Below are 20,385 nucleotides of genomic sequence, written 5' to 3' on the forward strand. Positions count from 1 at the left end.
AAAAAAATACACTTATATTGATTGCGACATTGACCAATTAATCATCTGTTAATTATATGTAATGAAAATATATCAAGAAATCAAATCTGAACAAACGCACTAGTTTTTATTCGGAGTAGAAGTATTGAATACCATTTATTTTGAACTAAAAATTAAGATAAAAATACACAATATATGATGAAATGAAACGGATGGAATTATATTATATAGGGTGATTGATTAGTGTGATAAAGTTTAGTGCCTCTTTTGTCCTTCGAGAACAATTTGGAAATTTAAGGAAATATAGCCATCAATCAAACACCCTATATTTTATTGCATATTCGGAATAAACTAGACTTCCTCATCACAATAATTTAGATGTGTGATATGTTCTACGTTGTATTTGGAAAATTATAACCAATAATTTTTATGAAAAATCGTCAAGTTCAATACCTTGTACAATGTACCAAAAATTCAAGAAAATATGATCGGGTTAAAGCATTCGAATATTAGTTGAAATTCTGAAAAATTAATTATTTCGTTTATTGACATTGAATCTGATACAGAGTGAATCAAAATAATAATACATTATTTTATCGGTCTATACCTATATCTAGCCGTTTAACAATTAATTGTTAATTATCTATGATTTATTTGTAAAAAACTGACCTTTTATCATTGCTGTGATATGATTTAACCGTCGAAAAATGAGTTCATTTTATTGAAATCTGGTGATCTTGGTGATCAGTAAACTGTAACTTTTCTTCTGATCCATCTTCCAAGAAATAGTTTATTCAGTTGATCATTAATTGATTGATTAGTGTGAGCAGGCGCACCATAATGCAAAAACCTAATCATTGTGACGTGTACAAATTGGAACTTTTTCCAAAAAAAGGGGAACTTTTATACTAGATAATCTAAATACATCTCAACATTTTATTGTGTGTCTTTATGTGATATGAATTAATTGGTTAATAATAATGAAAGTTTTTTTTACAACTTTGCTGCCCTCCACCGTCTTTACATCACTCTCAAATTGTCAGATTGGTGGAATATACACATTTTATCATGTAATTAGTTCACCTCATCTTAATCTCACGCGCTCGAGAATTTCTGATGATCAATTTTTTTTCACCAATCTGATCCTTTATCCTTCATGAGGCTCATATTTTGTAGAGATTAATCGTGTACAAGGTATCTCCCTGTATATTAATCTGCCGCGCTTTAGTAAATCTCGAAATCCCCGCTTGGGCTTCCCTACTAAAATTATCCAAAATTCTTTTTTATCAATACAATGCAAATATCGTAATGTTAATAGCATTTATCTATAATTTTTTGCCAAACTCCATATTTTTCAGATCCCTATGTAAAGATAGCCTTGATGCAAAACGGAAAGCGATTAAAGAAGAAGAAAACTAGTATTAAAAAATGTACTCTCAATCCATATTATAATGAATCATTCACATTTGAAGTACCGTTCGAACAAATACAGGTACGTACAAATACCTGATTTCCATTTGATTAAAATGAATTTAGATATAAGTATTTGAAAGCTACATGAATTTTTCTATTGCAGAAAGTTAATCTACAGATAACAGTAGTAGACTATGACCGAATTGGTACTTCGGAACCCATTGGAAAAGTTGTACTAGGTTATAATGCAAGCGGTACTGAACTTCGCCATTGGTCAGATATGCTTGCATCTCCACGTAGGCCGATTGCGCAATGGCATACACTTAAAGACCCTGAAGATGAAAAGAAAGACTAAGATGAACATGTCGCCTAACAACGCTAATGAATATAAATATTAAAGTGAGTGTATTGTAGTAATTATAGATTGAAAGTAGGTATACGCCCTAAAGTTAATAATTCGTACAAAACATTGCATACTTAATTGTAATTTTAACTAAAATCGTGTACAAAAAATATACTAAAAATACAATGTTAGTTATAATATTACGTTTACTTGTAGCTTATTATTTTGTTTATTCATAATTTTAGAAATCATAAAAATTTTAACACAGTATTGATTAAAGCCGATTCCATGTGAATAAACAATAACACCGCTCAACATACGAGGTGTATCTATTAAGTAAAGAGACTACAGCTGCTACAGAAAAAGTACGCATGCGCCAAATATTAGCGACCATCAGCTGTTTTGCCTTAAGCCTACTCTAACAAATGCGATGTAAACCGTGTCTGCAGACGTACCAGTGTAGTCGCGGCCTTCATCTCTATTGAACCTGTTTTTTGTTTCGTCATAGAAATGATCGCAATAAAAATAGAACAATTGGTGTCAAATTTCACATAAAACTTGGAAAACTGTAACTTAAGCTTATTATTTATTGAAACAAGTGTATGGAAATGAATATTTGTCGCTTTCATGTGTTTTTGAGTGGAAGATGATTCACGTTCGGGTCGCCTTTCACGTCATAAACGGATAAAAATATCGAGGAAGTAGGTATTGTTTTGCACTAAAATTTTAACATTCAAAAAGTGTGCGGAAAACTGGTGCCTAAGATCCTCATATTCAAACAACAAGAAGCTCACAAGTATTTTGTATTAACACTTTGAATGCGATGGAAAATGACTGAAAATTATTAGAAAAGGTAATAACGTGTGACTAATTGGAAGAAACAAGATTGGAGTTTGCGGTAGCCGTGAATATTGGGGTATATATTGAAGGTGATAATAAATAATTTTCATCCTTGTGAATGATAGCCACCATACACAAGTAGAAAACTACACTTTCTCCACTATAATACAAAGAAAAAATCATACTTTGAACACATTCTAATGTTTTTATTTTCACTCAGCCTAGTCTAAAGATCAATTAAACATTCTCATTGTAACAAAAAGAACTAACTAAAATTATAAATACATAACAAATAGGTGCCTATAGTTTAAATTTACCTTCTGATGGAATTAATTCTAATATTAGTGCATTAGTTATATTTGCTACTCATGGTGTTTATTCTTGATCAAAATTGGCTGCATATAAAGCAGTATTTGATGATATTTTTTCAATAGCATCAAGAGTTCTTGGATTCTCCTCTACCGACTGGAGTATTTTATTTGCCGTATTCATTTTGTTTGTCATAGAATCATCCACATAGTATTGTGCTAACGACGTGCTCGTCTAGCTCAAGTATTGCTTAAGAACAGTAATATCTCCACCTGCATTAACCAGCAGAAGACCTAAGAAAGATATGTTTTGTGCATAGTTTTCTATTCGTAGTTTTACCTAGGTAGCTATTAGTTTTCTCTTATATTCAAAATATATTACTACCAATTTTCAATATGATGCAAAAATTCTAGGTTATCACATTAGTTCGACGAGGGTTAGAACACTTCTAGCATATTTGTTGAATATTACCAGTTGAGATAAATTTTCTAAGGCTTTTGTTAAAATAGGACAAACACCCATCATGTCCATGCGCAAAATTCGATAATTTCCCTTCACTAGATCCTTTTATACATTTCGTGATGATTTGTCTAGACTTTAGGTCTCCTCCAATTGAAAATATAATCATCAAGAAATTTGAATAATTTTCATATAATACAAATTCGTTACTTTTGTTATGAAGTATACATTAACATAGAGTATATCTTCCAAAAGGACGAAAATTTTTACTTTTGGGAAAGTTTTTATTCATTCCACGAAGGCCATATATTACAGATTACATTACGGATTACAGTGTTTCCTTGATTTTTGGAGTAATAAATTGATATATGTCTCTGTAATTTCCAAAATTTCCGGCGCTGCAGAGATTTCATCATTAGTATCATCATATCGTATTACTTCCATTGCTATCTGAATTTATTTTAAAGAAACAGGATACGAACTTTCTGTTTGGAGAAATATGCTACTTATTTCAAGTAATTTTCCATTACTATACAGAATGGAATAATAATGAAATTTGAATGTATCAATTAATCGTAATTAAAGTTTATTCGAAAATAGATTCTAAGAATTCATTTGATCCAAGTGAGATACCTCAAACATAAATAAAAATTAAATATCTGGTTGTCTCCCGAAAATTATAATATAAATTTATTTCAATTCCTGTCGAAAATACTTGCGGCTCAAGATCGATTTAAGTAGCCCTCAATATTTTCAGAAAAGACCAAAGTTTCTACTCGGTGGAAATAGTTAAGCAAATAGTAAATTTATTCTTCTTAGTTCTAATTATTAATATAATATAATTAATGACATATAAAATCTTATTTCTATTTAATTGAAATGTAATTACATTATTGAAATACGGCTTTCCGCCTTATTTGAAAACCTGAATATATTATCATAGAATAAGTCAATATCAACAAGATTACACCAACAACAAGAGTTGTAGGATTCACATCATGTATACAAGTTAGAAAATTGGAATAAAATTAATAAGAAATAAAAATATATAGATTATCGACACTTTTATATACTAATTTACATCATTCATTTGACGTATATTTTCCAGACTCAATGTCGGCCTCTTTGAATTTTTTTTAATATATAATCGATATTCTAGCCGAAAATGAGTTTTGGTTCAAAATAAATTCCTAGATATTTCATGTGTCATACATATTCAAAGAAAAGATTGGAAATCAACTAAAGTTTTCTAGATCGTAGCATTTATTTAAACTCAGAAAGGTTCTCCTTTATAATAAGCAACAAGTACATAATTTTTGATCAATTAAGAATCTGCAGTATTGTTAATTTTGACATGTAATTTTGAACTATCCGCATATTTTTGGAATATACAATATTTGGAGCATCAAGTATATCGTCAATGTAAATACTATATAGAAAAAGTCCCGAGTGGGATCCTTAATTTACCGTTGAAATCACACAAATTATCGGTGACACATATTTACCCATTTAATGTTACTACCTGGAATCTATTACTTATGATAGATTTTAGTGGCGACGAAGGTAACCTAAACAAAATGAATCACAAGTTTATCAAAGGCCTTCCAGAAGTTTGTACCTAGCATGTATCTGAAATCCTTTATTCATACATTATAGCAAACATTCGCTATAAATAAAAAGTTTTGTTTCAACAGAACGTTTTTCATGTCGCTTTTCATTAATAATATGGTCAATATCGATAGTTAGCTCGAATCCAGTGGCGATAACAGAAAGTTTAGATATAGGAAGATAATTTACACGTAGGGATTCAAAACTAGGGACTATTAACGCCGTTTTCCTTATAATAAGGAAATAGCTTTCTGTTATTTGTTTATTAAATAATAAGTACAATGATGGGACTATTTCTTTAATTCAAATTTCAATTAATAGAGTTGGAATTTTATCTGCATTAGATGGTTCATCCATAAGGTTGGTAATAATAAGGTAATATTAATATCATTATATGAAGTAGTGTTGCTGGAGTTTAGGTTAAGAAAGTTGAAGTCAGAACGAAAGTAATCTGAATAAAAATTTTCAGATCCATTGGCCATCAGTAATTAGTTTTTCGAAAGTATTTCTCATGGAATCAATAGTACCAGACTTGCCTTCGTTTACTTCAAAAATCTCCAAAAAGTTTTCCAAAAAACAATAGAATCACAAAAATATTACATTTGTATCAGATAACAAAGAAAACCGTTTGTTTCAACGTTGCATAAACGTCAAGGCAATAAAGTACTAGATATTTTTTTCTGTCGCGTCGTGCTGATGTCGTACATGACAACTTTCGCACATACTCAGTTGAAAACGATAGTAGTCAGTTCATCCGACGTTTAGAGCCCGAATTTAATTTTGAGGGGATGCCACCTTGGAGGCTATAATGCTAAATCCTATTTAGGTAGGACAAAGTTATTATCAAGATGTGAAAGTGACGGAAGGCAGTTACGAAGATAGAGGGATGATCCTAAGGAAACATTGGGTATTAAACAGGAATGTTGTGAGGATTTCTATCGCCAAAAAGCTTCTGACCTGTAGAATAATTGAGTTATAATTTAATAAAGAGTTATTTTTAAATTGTTTAGTTTTGAGAATTCCTCTACGTCTAGCATTGAAAAAGTTAATATACATTAGACTCAAACTATCTCTTACTTTTGTAGCCAGTACCAAAATTATTATGAACTTTTGTAATTAGCCAATTAATTCTTATTTTGAAATAGCTGATGTATCACTGTCACAATTTAATGATAAAATCTTTTTTTTTCAGGTATACTCGTTGTTGTATTGAAGTCTATCCTTGGAATTGTGAGAAAATCACCATCAATGTTATGCATTTTCATTAATTTAAGAATCATTCAATTCATAGTTTAAAGCTTCTCTATTAGTCTCGAATGTATGAATTAAATATTCCTCATTTACAATTCTGCAGACTAAAAATAAATCGATCGTTATACCTCCTCAGAATAATTAAAAATTTCTTTGGAATTTAAACACAGAAGGATGCTTCATATCACTATCCATGATAGTAATAGTTGATGGCATCTAACAGAGTATTTGATTTTGTAAAAAACGATTAGAGGGATTATTTCTTGTTTTTACTTATAATAATATGACATAACTATAGATAAAAAGAAAACAATATGTATATATGGAAATATGGATGCTGACTTGGATAAATAGTCCTTTCTGTTCGTCTCTATTATTTGGAGGATATAAGAACAAAGCCTTCAAGGTATTTGCACTTAGATTGTACTGTTGGTAGGATGTAGAAGGTTAACCTCAAAATTTTATTCAATTCTATTAGTATTAGCTTCGATTTTGACTGAACTCACACTATATAACTCAACTAGTTTTATCTTCAGAGTACTTTGAGTACATAGTTAATATCTCTTCCAACTTGAATATTAAACACTCTACGTTTACTACCTTCTCTCTTATTTTTCTATCTCTTGATTATCCTTTTCCAACTTTAAAAATCCATCTTCATTTGCATTATTTCGAAATTATTAAACTTCTTGTAGATTCTTGTAGAAGAAATTACTTTGATCCAGGTACGAATTTTTTTGGTTCGAGTTGATAATTTATGATTACCGTATTTTTTCCATTTTAATTATCGATATCGTGTTTGAATAGCAACAGACATTTTTAAGGAGGCACTGCACTACAAGCGGCTTGATCAAATACTTAAGGCTCCGATTGATGGGCGCTTCAAACGCTGAGAAGTGGAGGAGTGTATAATGGTGTCAAAAGTAAATATGGGTTTCCTGACCTTAACATTGGTTGCTGTGAAAAAGAGAAATCACAAAATTAAAAAAAACGGTAGTTTTTATCAATCACCGTCAATGCTTGCTTCAAGCTTCAAACGGGTTTCTAAACTATGAATCACGCTTGATACAATCAATTTGCTCAAGCATTTGATCAAGACGCTTGGTAGTCTAGGGCCTACTTTATAGTTTCGACCGATTGTTTGCTTCCATAGAAATATTCTAAGTGATTTATTTTGTCACAATGACTACACACTTTTTTTTCAATGAAATAATCTTTCCTCTAAAGGAGTTGACGCGACGGTATGAGAGTATGTATGAATGTGGATATTGGGGTGGTGTAATATAAACTGCGACCTAAAGAATATATTGTGTCCTCCTTTTTTGTTACGATACTGGGGAACCCAGTGTTTACAGCAGATCTGCCCAACTCATTGTAGAAAGTCCGGAATGTGGAATAACTGCCGGACATCTTCGTCCTCTATTTAATTTCCCTCCACTTTGGTCTGACTCACAATCCAGGGTAACTTTATTTTTCTTGCTTAGCCCGTTCAATTTTTTTAGGCAATCCCAAACGTGCTTGATTTTTATGATATTAGAGCTTAAAGCTCCAATGCGCTGGCCTATCAGACTGGATGATAATCTTCTGTTTGCGATAGTTTCTGCTTAGATGAAACTGGGCGAATTTTTCAATTGCATGAAATTCTGCTGGAAAACACAGTATGGAACTAATTTGGGAACTATATTTCATCATCATAAATAGTATTACTCAATATAATATATTATGTTTTTGACGTTGAGAATGTACGTACTTATTCGGTTATATCACTAATTCGGCTAGCAATGTATCATTAGAAAAACGTTTGGATTGTGAATATTTGTTAAATTTATTTCCAAACATAGTTTCCAAAATTTCCCACTGCTAGCATATTAAGATATAATCCTTTTTTCATCTGGATATTTTCAATGATACTTGTAAAAGGCAAGTGCAGCTTCTCGTCTACAAATAAAGTTTTTTTGGAAATGATTCACTCTTCATATGACTTTAACTTCAATTCAAAGAGTTTCTCAAAATGTTCAATCGAATGATATTTTTGTAAGTCTTTCTCTTTCAATGGTATTTTTAAAGATATTCTCGTGATTTTTTTTCCAAAAGAATTGTATCTCACTATTATATGATACTCGTTTACGTTCAATTTAAATTCTAACCACAGTTGTGTATGGATTTATTGTAGTTCGACTTACTTAACTCTCTTATACGAGATTATTTCAAAATAACACAAAAAATTTGGCAACGCTAGTCGATTAAATCTGACCGGCCGCTCATTCAAATACACACCTCTTCCAAACAAAAAGAAACCATTGTCTAAGCATCTCATAGCGACAGAAAGTGGACAGAACGTCATTATTCGACTTAAGTTTTACGATTTATCCACATATGTGATGTAACGCTGAGGCATTGTTCATAGACTCATCCAAAGAATTCGCTATATTTTATTATTGTATGTAAAAGAAAGGTAGGGGCACCAAGGATATTTGTATGAAAATGTAAGGATAGAAAACTAATATAATTACTTGCATATTTTTTATATACGTTACGACTGAAAACGGCCGGTTGCTATACGGATTGAAATTGGAATAAAATAATAACGATAACGTAACCTAACCTAACCCAAGCAAGCCCAGTGAGGTTAGGTTATGTTAGGCTAAGTTAGGTTGTGTAAGGCAGTGACTAATTTCATTTAATTTACATAATTTGTGCTACACCGAATTGTAGCAAATATTAAATGCTAAAAACGCGTTGTGGCTCTTTTATATCGGCTACGACGCGATGTCATCATCAACGTCGCGTTGCGGATGTTATGGAAGATCCACAACGCTTTTTGTCTGTTTAAAACGACCGTTATCAGTTTTCGGACTTCGGGGTGTAACATATCATTATAAAATTTGCTTGATCAAGTCAATATTATTCGATATGTAGGTTTCCAAACCTACCATAGATTTCTTCCATTAAATTTTGACACAATGTTCGAGAAATAACAAATTCATACATGCGAGATAATCATTACATTGAAACTTCATTCATAAACAATAAACTGAGCTTGAAATTAGATTAATTTTCATGTTTTGCGATCATTACTTTCATAACTGTCATTATCTATGTACGTAATGGAATGGAAGGAACTAAATGCTGTGTGATTTATCTTTAAGTTTTTCGAAAAATATATCGAATGTTCTATTATTTATTTTCATTATATAATTTGAACATTACAAGAAACCCAATACTATATTTCACACAATTTCGTTAAATAATTAATATTGTTTGGAATAGCGAGAATGGATCTTTATATTTTCCGATGTATAAAGAGAAATATTGAATAGAATAAAAGAATATTATGCGGAAACAGAAGTAAAAAAGTTGAAATTCATCAAATAGAAAGTATGCACATTTTTTGTAAATTTTTTTCCAATAAAATACCAAAATATTATTGGGTTTCCTTATAAATAATAATTGTTTGAAATTAGTCGTTTTTAACTTATCAATAAATTTTCAAGGATCGCATAAATTTGCGTTCCCTCTCAATCGTATTTAATTCGAATAGTTGACTATTAAGCATAACAACCAGATTTGCCAATTTTTCAAAAATAATGGAATTTTGTTGTACTACGTGATGTGATATAAATGACTTTTTCTTTCATATTTTTAGGTGTGAGATATCTCCATTTGTTCCCCCCTGTCTTCTGCCTTGCTATATTCTTCAATTTCTTTTCCTCTCACCAGTTGTTTCTTTTTTCAAGACCAATTCTTTTTCTTACAGATCTATATATTATTCTAGGCGTTCATTTCCATTGCATAAATTTTTATCTCATATTGCCTCCTAATAGTTTCATTTTCCACTGCGAATGTGATGGTACTGTTATCCCATCATATCCTCAAGATAAGACTATTTACCAAACTTAAAATATAAGGCAAGAAAGCTGTTACGAACTAGGAAGAAATGAGGACACGTTATATGTTATAACTCACAGTTTACTGAACTTTATAACTTTCTTTAATATTGAATACATTTATTGATATGTTAAGTCACGACATAATATCATTTAAACACGTTATTTCTATATCCATTTTGGGATTAGAAGGAACTTAGCATATTGTATTGACAATAGATCCTTAGATCGTAGATATTGTACATTACTAAAATAAATTTCTCCTTTTTACAACAAATAGTGCACAAAATTAGAATGTTCCCATTTCCAAATTAGTTTTATTCAAAATCAGATTTATCTATATTCATCAATTCAATTCAAATATACGTTTACAGTATTTACTTGTTATATATAGAAAGTTATTAATTTGGATTAAACGTGAATAAATAGTAAGGAGATAACTCATGACATATTGTGTTAATTGTATTAAAATTTCTATAAATATCATGTGTAGATTCTACATGAAAAAAATACTTTTTCAGATTAATAATAATTACAAGTATTTACAATCAAGCTCTAGATAAAAAGTTAAAGTCACCCTATTATTAAATTTGGGAAAAAAATATATTCTCATGAATGTATACAAGGATGATTTGGAAAGAAATACATGGACATGGAATTAAAAAAATGTACAACAGCTCCGTTATTGTGGAGTTACAGTTTGTTAATCATAATGTTTTAGCGTCCACTCTTCATCATGAATGTTAGGTCTATCATTTTCAAACCGAAGCTACTATTTTCGGGAGTAGATGTTATTATTTTCCTACTTTTCATCCACTTAGCGATATTTTTGCAGGTTTATCAACCACACAGTATCACACAGCGCAGCTCATAACTGAACTCATTTCAAATTAAAATATGAAGAAAAAGGCTTGAAAATGTTTCTTTTGTGATTACAGCCAACTGAAGTGCTATGCTAGCAGAGCCAAAATACGTGATCTTCCAGCGATAAGCATCCAAAGAATGCCCAGAGTAATGTTTGATAATAATTGGTTTGAAGAAACATGTAACAAATGTTTTTCATTGCTGTCACTTTGTGATTATTGTAGTCGTCATAATTATGACACTATTAGTTGACTATGAAAATATTGGATTCAAACAATGGGGAAAAAAGCGGAAATTATGACGATGTATGTATTTCTAGTTTTAAATCTAAAAAACGGCAAATCAAAAATTATGACCGAATACGCTTATAATTTAGGATTTATTGGAAGTTTTGTTATAAACAAACCCTTGTGGCTATCTTATTCACAAGTTTATTTGCAGAATATTGATATCAATATAAAACAATCATAAAGTTTGTACCGCGAGTCCTAATTTCTAGAAGTTTCGTTGGATTCTCAAAAATGGTGAAAACGGTACCAAAGCAAAGTATCTATGGGAGCAACTATTATCAAATGGAATATTCAAACTATCAGTTATGCTCTATGGTATTAAAATCAAAAGAAAAAATATGTTTCCATCCAATAACACATTTTGCGAGGATTTTCTGATTTCAAAAATAAATATGACAACACCAAACAGCGGCTACACATGCCTGATATGCTTACAAACATATAAATCTGTGAGGGGTTATGTATGAATAGTGCTATGTCGAGTAAATTCACATAAATGAAATTAGTATCCATGTAACCAAAACTTCTGTGCCACATTATCTGAGAGATAGAATGCAGAATATGTCCAAAATTCAAGAAATGGAAATAAGTGGTTGTGAACATTATGAATGAATATCACTTCTGGATTTGATGTATGAAGTTTTGGCTAGAGTTTTGAAAAACAGAGTGAACTAGTACCAAGAAAAATAGTTATTGTAGTACACTTCATTAAGACCATAACTGGAAGAGTAGACAACACCAATGACTTAACAACGGCTGCGGTTTATGATTTGCAAGATATAGATTAATGAATGGACTATAAGAAAATGGACAGAGAGAAAAAGAATATAAAAGCGCTTAAGGACCCAATGCGAAATCTAATGGACATGAATTCTAAGCAAGGCAAAAACTTTCATTTTGTAGTATGTATATGGATTAAAAATGGCATTATTTGGATTAATAGCTTATTGCTATTGCTATTAAATATATTATTGATTATCATCAATCAATCAATTAATAAAAGTATTAAATTACGTCGCCGGCTGTGCTATTGCAATCAACATTGATTGTAGAGAAATTTCATCAAAGCTATATTTAATTATCATTTTCATCAACTTCATAGGGGTGAACCTAATTGATTTCTGCATTAAAGAAATTACAACAAATATGTATAGATTCTCTAAAAATAAAATAAAATCTTTTCCTGGAATCTCCTTACTAGCTTCCAGTACTTCATAGGCACACCCGAACCAAAATATGTAGTTTGTTAATTTTTTACCAAATAATATGATCTAATATAATAATGTAAATATATTTTATTAGATTATTTTATTCTTAGACACTTTTCATAATAGATAATATCTTCCTGTTGTAATACTATACAGCTATTTCTGCATAGAAAATGATTTGATGATTGTATAGAGAAAATTATTACATCATTTCCAATTATGATTTTTTTAATTTTTCAATTCAATTTCGATAATTCAAGTTCGATAGATGATTATATTAGTAATAACCACTTGCCATGAGAAAATGAACTGTATAAATTGTGTTATATGCATATAATAAATATTTTTTTTCATCGACTTATGTCAGGTTTCATGTGAGGCACTTGAATGATTTTGTGAAATGTTGTTCAATTCATTTAAGTATTTTTAGCATTTTCTACCCAAATGGTGAGATTAAAATGGTTCTACAGACCAACTCAACCATTTGGGTGTCACAACTTTTTATTAAATAAAAACTTCATAGAATGATTACTCAAGAGAAATTTATGGTGGGCTATTATTACATCTACTGTTGTCCATTCAAAAAAACACAATTTGATTTCGACAAGAGAATGTAGTTTTCTTTATTAAATAAATATGGTGGCTACTCTTCAATCGTGTATGCTCCACTGTATTATTATATTCAATTTATTGCAGTACTATCACTTCTTTGTATTTTCTCAAATTATATCGATCTATCGAATATTTTAGAATGGAGCGACCTTATTATGCATAATTTGTACAAAGGAATCTGTATATCTGACCTCGCTTTTTGAAACTATCAGTATTAATTTAAAAATAAATTTATTGAGTAGTTTATCAAATACTTTTTCACTATGATCTAATTTATTCAATTATATGTACAGTTTGTCCACGTAAGTTGGTGGCATATGGGAAACTTTTTTATTATTAATTTTACGAAAATAAGTTATTCTTTATAAAAAGTTCTACATGGTCCAAAACTTGAAATTCAATCATCAGATATTAAATTTTTTCAGTCTTATATGAGGTTTGTCAAAAATATTTTTTTCTACATTTTCTCTGCGATTACGTTGGAAATTTAAGTTTGCACATTAATGCATAATTAATCTAGGATGCACTAGCATTTTTTGATACTGATAATTGGAGTAGGCTTTGCGAACTGTCTCAATATCGAACATTCGAAAAAACGACAACAATCGTATTTCAAAAAGTGCCACGGTATAATCACATTTTTAGACAGTCTAACAGTGCTTTTCATAGTTTTTAGAGATCCGTATTGTACAGTTTCATGTTTGACAGACGTATTTATTTATGAAAAGTTATACATGCCACCAACATTAAGTCTGGAAGAGAAAATTGGAATTGTGCTAATAGTGAGTGATAAGTATAAAACATTTCGAGAAGCAGCAAACATTTTTAATTTCCGATATCCAGATAAAAATATTCACAATTCCACAATTTTTAATTCTAAACATCTTTTCTTAATAACAATTTTCGATATTGTCAAAAAGAAAGGTACTTTACTCTAGAGAAAAATCACATTTTTTGACAAACCTCGTATTCGACTGAGCAAAATTAACATCTGATGATTGAATTTCAAGTTTTGGACCATGCAGAAAGAACTTTTTATAAAGAATAAATTTTTTTTCGTAAAATTAATAATGAAAAAGTTTCCCATATGCTATCAACTTACGTGAACACACTGTATATATGACAAGAACGTGGAACTTCCACTAAATTAATATCCGGAATTCATTTATATTACATGAGAACATTTTGTAGTCAATAGAATATAAATTTCAATTGTCTTGAAGTCTTCTATTTTTGAGCTTAGAATAATATCTAATTGGATGAAGAGCAGAAAAGAGAGAAACCTTTATTAACTTAACTTCCGGACTTACTTTTACAGCCAAGAGAAGAGTGCTGTATCTGTAGTGTCGGCAGCAGTGATATGGTTTCGCACATTTCAAATTTTTTGATAAACACGAGATTTAAGCCAATTCTCTACAATAGTGAAATGGGTTGAAACCAGGAGATTTCATATTGTTGTGTTGAGAAGAAAAATCATTCAAAAAACCTCGTACTGCGAGTTACCAATGAAGCGAATATCTGGTACGCTACTCCAGTCTCAAAGTTTCATACAAAGAAAAATATCCATCATTTTTTCAACGGAATAGGGTACACAAGACTTTTATCTTCGTTAATTAAGGTAGAAAGTTGCCTAGTCGTTAAAAATTATACGCCTCATACGAGAGGCTTAGAACTGTTCATAGAGTTGATTGGGGTATTCCAAGTTCTCAAGTAGTTATATTGGTACACTGCGACTCAAATTTTCTTTATCACGTCTGACATAATCGTCAGACACAAGCTGTCTTTCACACATACTAGTCGCCAGTTGAAATTGTTAAGACAGTCATGTCGAAAACTTGTAGGTACTCAATGATGACCAACTCACTCACAAGTGACAATGAAATGGCGGGCTAAGACCGCACGGAAGAAAAATCTTAACAATCTTTACAACCGTAGTAATGCTGCTGTGCTCTCCATAACAATAGTAACTTTCCCATATATGGGACGACTCAAGCAAAGTCGAAGATATTTGTCGTGCATTGAAAGGTAGAAAACTCTTTTTCCGTTCCTACAAAAGGTGATAAATTTGGAGTATGTATATAAACATTGAATGTTAAAAATTAGTCTTTTGTTTTTAATAATGTCTTATACAGCTTGAATATTAGTTTGAAGAAAAATATTCCTATAGTTGTCAAATGAGTAACTTGGCTCTATATAATGGATAGCATGATAGATACTTATCAATATTGAAAACAACAAATGCTGAAATAATATTGGAAATTATACTGTTCCTTACAAAAATTTTCTTTGCCTTCAATATTAATTTTCCTCGCTGAAATACGTGTTCTATAAATGTGTGTATTGAACTTATATAAATAGAAAATAACGTCCAGGTTCTGTATGAACGTTTATTGTATATAAAATCAGAAATAGCTGTAATAGACTTTTCCTATATTTCAGTATAATTGTATATATCTATAAATAAAATGTTAACATGTTGTGTAAAGATATGTAAACAGAATATAGAAAGTGTTATGGCCCTTCGTAACTTATAATTATAATCTAAATCAACATCTTTCGGGCCCAAAAACTATTAGTTCACAATTTTTTCAGCAAGTTTGAAATGATAATATTCAACTAGTCAACGGTGAGATATGATGTAGTAAAACGAATGCACAATACTCAGATGCTTCATGGGCAAAATATATAATTCTTGAAGAACATAGCCAAAATTTTACTTTATCCTTCAAAATTTCAAAGTAGTTTTTGAAAAAGATTTTCTCAATTATATGGAAAAACATTCAAAAATTATTTAATGAAAACGTTGATTTAGTCCATGAGGCAGGAAATCAGATTTTAGAACAGCACATGCTTCTTGAGTGGCAATATAACGATGAGGTAACTGTAAAATAAATTTATAGATGATGTGAGATGTATTTGTTCATAATTTAGGAATTAGTTTTAGATAAGAAGTTGTACTCAACCGCGAAGCTCATTATTTTCATTATAAATATCGATATAGTATCATCAAAAAAGAAACGTGCGTTTTATAACTCAAAGACAAATTGAAGAGTTTCCAATTATTTCAGTAGAAAATAAATTTTAATGTTAATATAGGTAATAGATACACAGCAAGGAATATATTAGGAAAAAATAGCTCAGATTAGAAATTCTACCGTATACAATATAGATTAAATGAAATACAGAAAGAATTTACTTAAAGGGGAAAAACAAGCTAGAGAAACGTAAAAATACAAAAAAAAATAGAAATAGAAAATTATGATACTAATTCGATGTATCTATCCATCCAAACGCTAAATAGAATAATTTCTACACGTGGAATTCAATATAATTTATTCAATTTCCTTTTTTCCTTTGAGGAGAGAGATCTTAAACTGTTGTCGAAGTTGGTGGAGATATTGCCGTTGTTGATAACATAGCTGTTGCTTTAGTTTTAGTTATCCCAACCAAGAAGCTGTAGAGGTACAGAAAAAAATAGCAAACGGGAAGATGAATGAGACAACTAGAGGAAAAATGAATGACCAAAACTGATCTGGGTAAAATTGAGCTTACGATCTAACACATATAAAAATTGAATTTATATTTTTATAAATTTACCAGACAGAAGTTCCACTATATTCGTTCTATTCCTAAGTGAATGGAAAATATGAGCTTCCGTGTAGAAGAATTTACTTTAAATATCACCAAAACATATGATTATAAGAAATCAATTATTGAAGAGTGGACAACACTGCAACTGAATAATTATATGACATAAGTATTTGACGACAAACTAAAGACGCCAATTCAATTGTTACAATAGTATCATCCTGTATCAAAAAAGGAAATTTCAACATCTTTTTCAATAAGCCATCCCAGTTTTATTGTCTACCTACGTGATGAGCTTATGGCCATATCATCATGAGTATTACACTGACTATGAGGGATAGACAAATAAGCGTATTTATTTTGGCACTTTTTGCACATTATGTGACCACGGGTCCCTTCTCCACAATGTTATTCATTCTAGCTCACCTTCCAATTTGATTACCATGAAAAAATTTTTGATGAAAACTACCAATGTCTAGATTACAACAGGTAAACTGAAAAAAGTTATAAGACAATTAAAAGAAGAGAGATACTAAACAGGAATACTCAGAAAAAGTATTCAGAGTATCGTCGTCTCTACTTTATATCAGCAAGAGGTTAATTATATTATGTCTGATTTTCTATTGGATGTACCTTGAATTAGAAAAATAGAAAAGGAAGTGGAACAATTAGGAGTAGAAACCTGAGTAGCCGATGGAAGCAAAAGAGCAATGATGGAATCAATGTACGAGTTAAAGAAAACTAAAATGAGAATATATAAATCGGTACTAAGACCTAACTTGCTTGCGAGGTATAAATATCAAGAAAAACTGATCAAGACATCTTAAACAGATGCATAAGAGGAATGAAATCAGTAGAAAGAACCAAATAAAAAGTAGAGTCCATAAAGAATGAAAGGAACTCTATAAAGAACGGAAAATTGGTATTTTTATTGAAAGGCTCATAATTAAATGAATAAGACATATTGAAAGATCATATAAAGTTCGAACTCCCAGAAGAGAACTATAAAATTTGGCTAGGTTAGGCCCGCACTTCGTCAGTCTCCGAAATCAATTTCAGTTTTTAGGAATTTCAATCATCGGATGGTATAAAAAGTGTTTGATATTATTTCCATTCACTACCCCATAACATAATATCAACTAACCTCAACCAATATTTTCAAGACTCTCTATATTTTATTTTCATAAATACATTTATGGTATCTGATGAAATTATTTATGTTGGAAATGACGTGTCAGCAGTGGCAGACAAAACAAGAAATCAGGTATCCTCCATGGCCAGATTGGGCTATATTATCCATAGCAGTTCCAGAATAATGTTAATCCTGAAGTAAAGAGTCTGTATAATTATGGAAGCTTAGATGATAACCCACAAATAGCGGGAGTATCGAGGAAAACATTGAATAACTCAATTAGAAATGACTGAAAAATCGAAGAAATAGTTGTAGGGACGGGGGAGAAAACAACTTTCTTAATGATATGGAAAACGTAACAAATGAAGGGAAGAGGGTTGACAAAGAAAGAAAAGTGATGTAGGAATTATAATAACAATGAAATTGTAGACTAAATCGTTGAGAACATAATAATGTTATTTAATCTTTCAATATGAATTTATATAGAGTTTCAAATAAAAAAATATTCATAGTGAAACTACAATTAAAAATAAGACGATATTTATATAGAAAATTCTGGATAAAGTAGGTTTGGTAGAGCCTCTTAAAAACAAAGACTTATATAATAATTATTGGCTTTTAATATAAATAGGTATTATACATATATATATGAACAGGTTGTTTCTAAATTCTTCCTATAATGTTCAAAAGGTAGTTGCCAGTATCAAATTATGATGGGTCTTTTCTAAAGCAAATTTTTCTCCACCCTCTTTGGATATACTATCCCTACAAGGTGGTGAATAGAAAATTTGTTAATTCCATACCCCGGCCGGTAGTTTTTCAATATTTCTGTTACATTATAATGGGGTGAGATTCGTAAAGCCACACTTTCTTTGCCATGAAACCTAAATTTGAGGTTTATTTTATTGAAGAATAACATGCTATGTCTGTTTATTTAGAGACATAGTATTGAAGGAAAACAAAGTCAGAAAATAGCCGGAAGTGTAAAAAGTATTGTGATATGCTAACAGCTTGCACACACATTTCTTATTAAGTTGCATTTTTTGATTATACTTTGAATATCGATACGAAAAGAAACTGTTTTTATAGAAAAAATTATTAAATTCCCATGAAAATGATCCTGCCCTTCTGCTTACAATTAGTCACTCAAAAAAAAGCTCAAAGTACGTTGGGTTTTTCAAGACCGTTTATTTTTGGGAAAGATACCACAGAATTGGTTTTTTATTGATTCTGCCAAATAGAGAGAAAATTCACTTCAATATGTCCAGTTAATATTTTAAGATATTCTCTATCTATAGTATATTCTATGGAGTAGAAAGGTAATTTCAGAAACTTTTGGAAAATTTTAAGACAACGTCTCGGATAATTAAAATTTTAATTTCGCAATAAAAATGTGATTTTAGAAAAAAATTGGTTCTAGTCAAGAAAATAGGAATTCGTAAAAGGCAGCTTGATAATAAATGAAGAGAATAATGTGGGAATTACTAATTTCACCCCAGCATTCTGTAACAGAAATGTTGAAAAAAAAATATTGGTCGTTAGTATATTGTTATTTCAGGGAATTAAAAATTTACAAGTTTCTATCTTTACTTGAAGTGGAATCTCCGAGGAGACAAATAACCCATTCTTTTTTTATAAGGACAATCACCTCTCGAATTTTGTTTCAGGAAATTAAATACACTCTGTATATATACCACTTTAATACTTATTGAGTTATTTTTAAATGTAATGAGAAGAACAATAAGAAATTTATTCCTTATTATTAATATATTGTGAGAAATAAAAAATGTGACTAAATTAAAAAAAGCTCTTGTTACCCATGTAGACACAATAAATCATATCACTTTCCTGTTGACATTATTCATGTTTTCTTTTTGTTTATATTGATATTATATTGCCAAATGTTTGAAAATTTTAAATAATTCTATCAACTAGATTATATGTGTTTCATTTAGTTGATAGGACATATGAGTAAAAAGCCATTGGAATATGAAAATTAGGTGAAATCATTATTAGCCGAACTGTCTGAGATCATTGAGCATCCCAATGAAGTAATTTTATTCATCAAAACCCCTCTTCTAAATCTACACAACCTCATTTCTCAAATAGAAAAGTTTAGGTTCTAATAATGAGTATATACTAACAAATATACAACTATCAAAGGAAGTTCTACAAAAATATTATTCGAATGTTGCAAGTATAAATTGTATCAATTAAAATCTATAATTGAGTACATTGCTAAGAATAATGAAGAATTATGGTTTAGTTGAAGATAGTTGAGATAATTGTATCTATTTATTTTTGTGTTTTCCGTTACCTTTTTGAGATGAAAAAATTAGTAGTGAGTTATATATGGATCGCCTCAATTATCTCGGAAACGGCCGGTAAGATTTTTATAAATTTTTGTGCGCAAAGATCTTCTGATACAGTATTATGGTGGTTATCTACATAGTTGTCAGATGTTTTCTTTTTTCGGAAAAATAATAAGCTTTATTTCAAATTGATATTTTGTATTTTTAGTAATCCCCAAGAGATACTCATTATTTATCAAGTAATATTTCGGAGCTATAGCTATATTTACTCCACCAAAGTAACAATAAAT

General features: G+C 30.2%; 1 protein-coding gene across 9 annotated transcripts in view; it reads left to right on the forward strand.

Annotated features, from left to right (window-relative positions):
* Positions 1-19,643, forward strand: part of LOC130440912 (synaptotagmin 1-like) — a 113,465-nt gene extending 93,822 nt beyond the window's left edge. For 8 of the 9 annotated variants that reach the window (XM_056774265.1, XM_056774268.1, XM_056774274.1 and 5 more), the window contains exons 9-11: positions 1,338-1,471; positions 1,556-1,791; positions 6,144-19,643. In XM_056774265.1, the coding sequence (XP_056630243.1) occupies positions 1,338-1,471; positions 1,556-1,747 (326 nt within the window). In that variant the 3' untranslated portion in view covers positions 1,748-1,791; positions 6,144-19,643. Of the gene's footprint in view, positions 1-1,337; positions 1,472-1,555; positions 1,794-6,143 lie in introns of those variants that run through there. The other variant, XM_056774272.1, reaches the window with a different exon arrangement.
* Positions 19,644-20,385: the final 742 nt, after the last annotated feature.

Source organism: Diorhabda sublineata, chromosome 3 (genome assembly GCF_026230105.1).
Source record: "Diorhabda sublineata isolate icDioSubl1.1 chromosome 3, icDioSubl1.1, whole genome shotgun sequence".
Lineage (NCBI taxonomy): Eukaryota > Metazoa > Arthropoda > Insecta > Coleoptera > Chrysomelidae > Diorhabda > Diorhabda sublineata.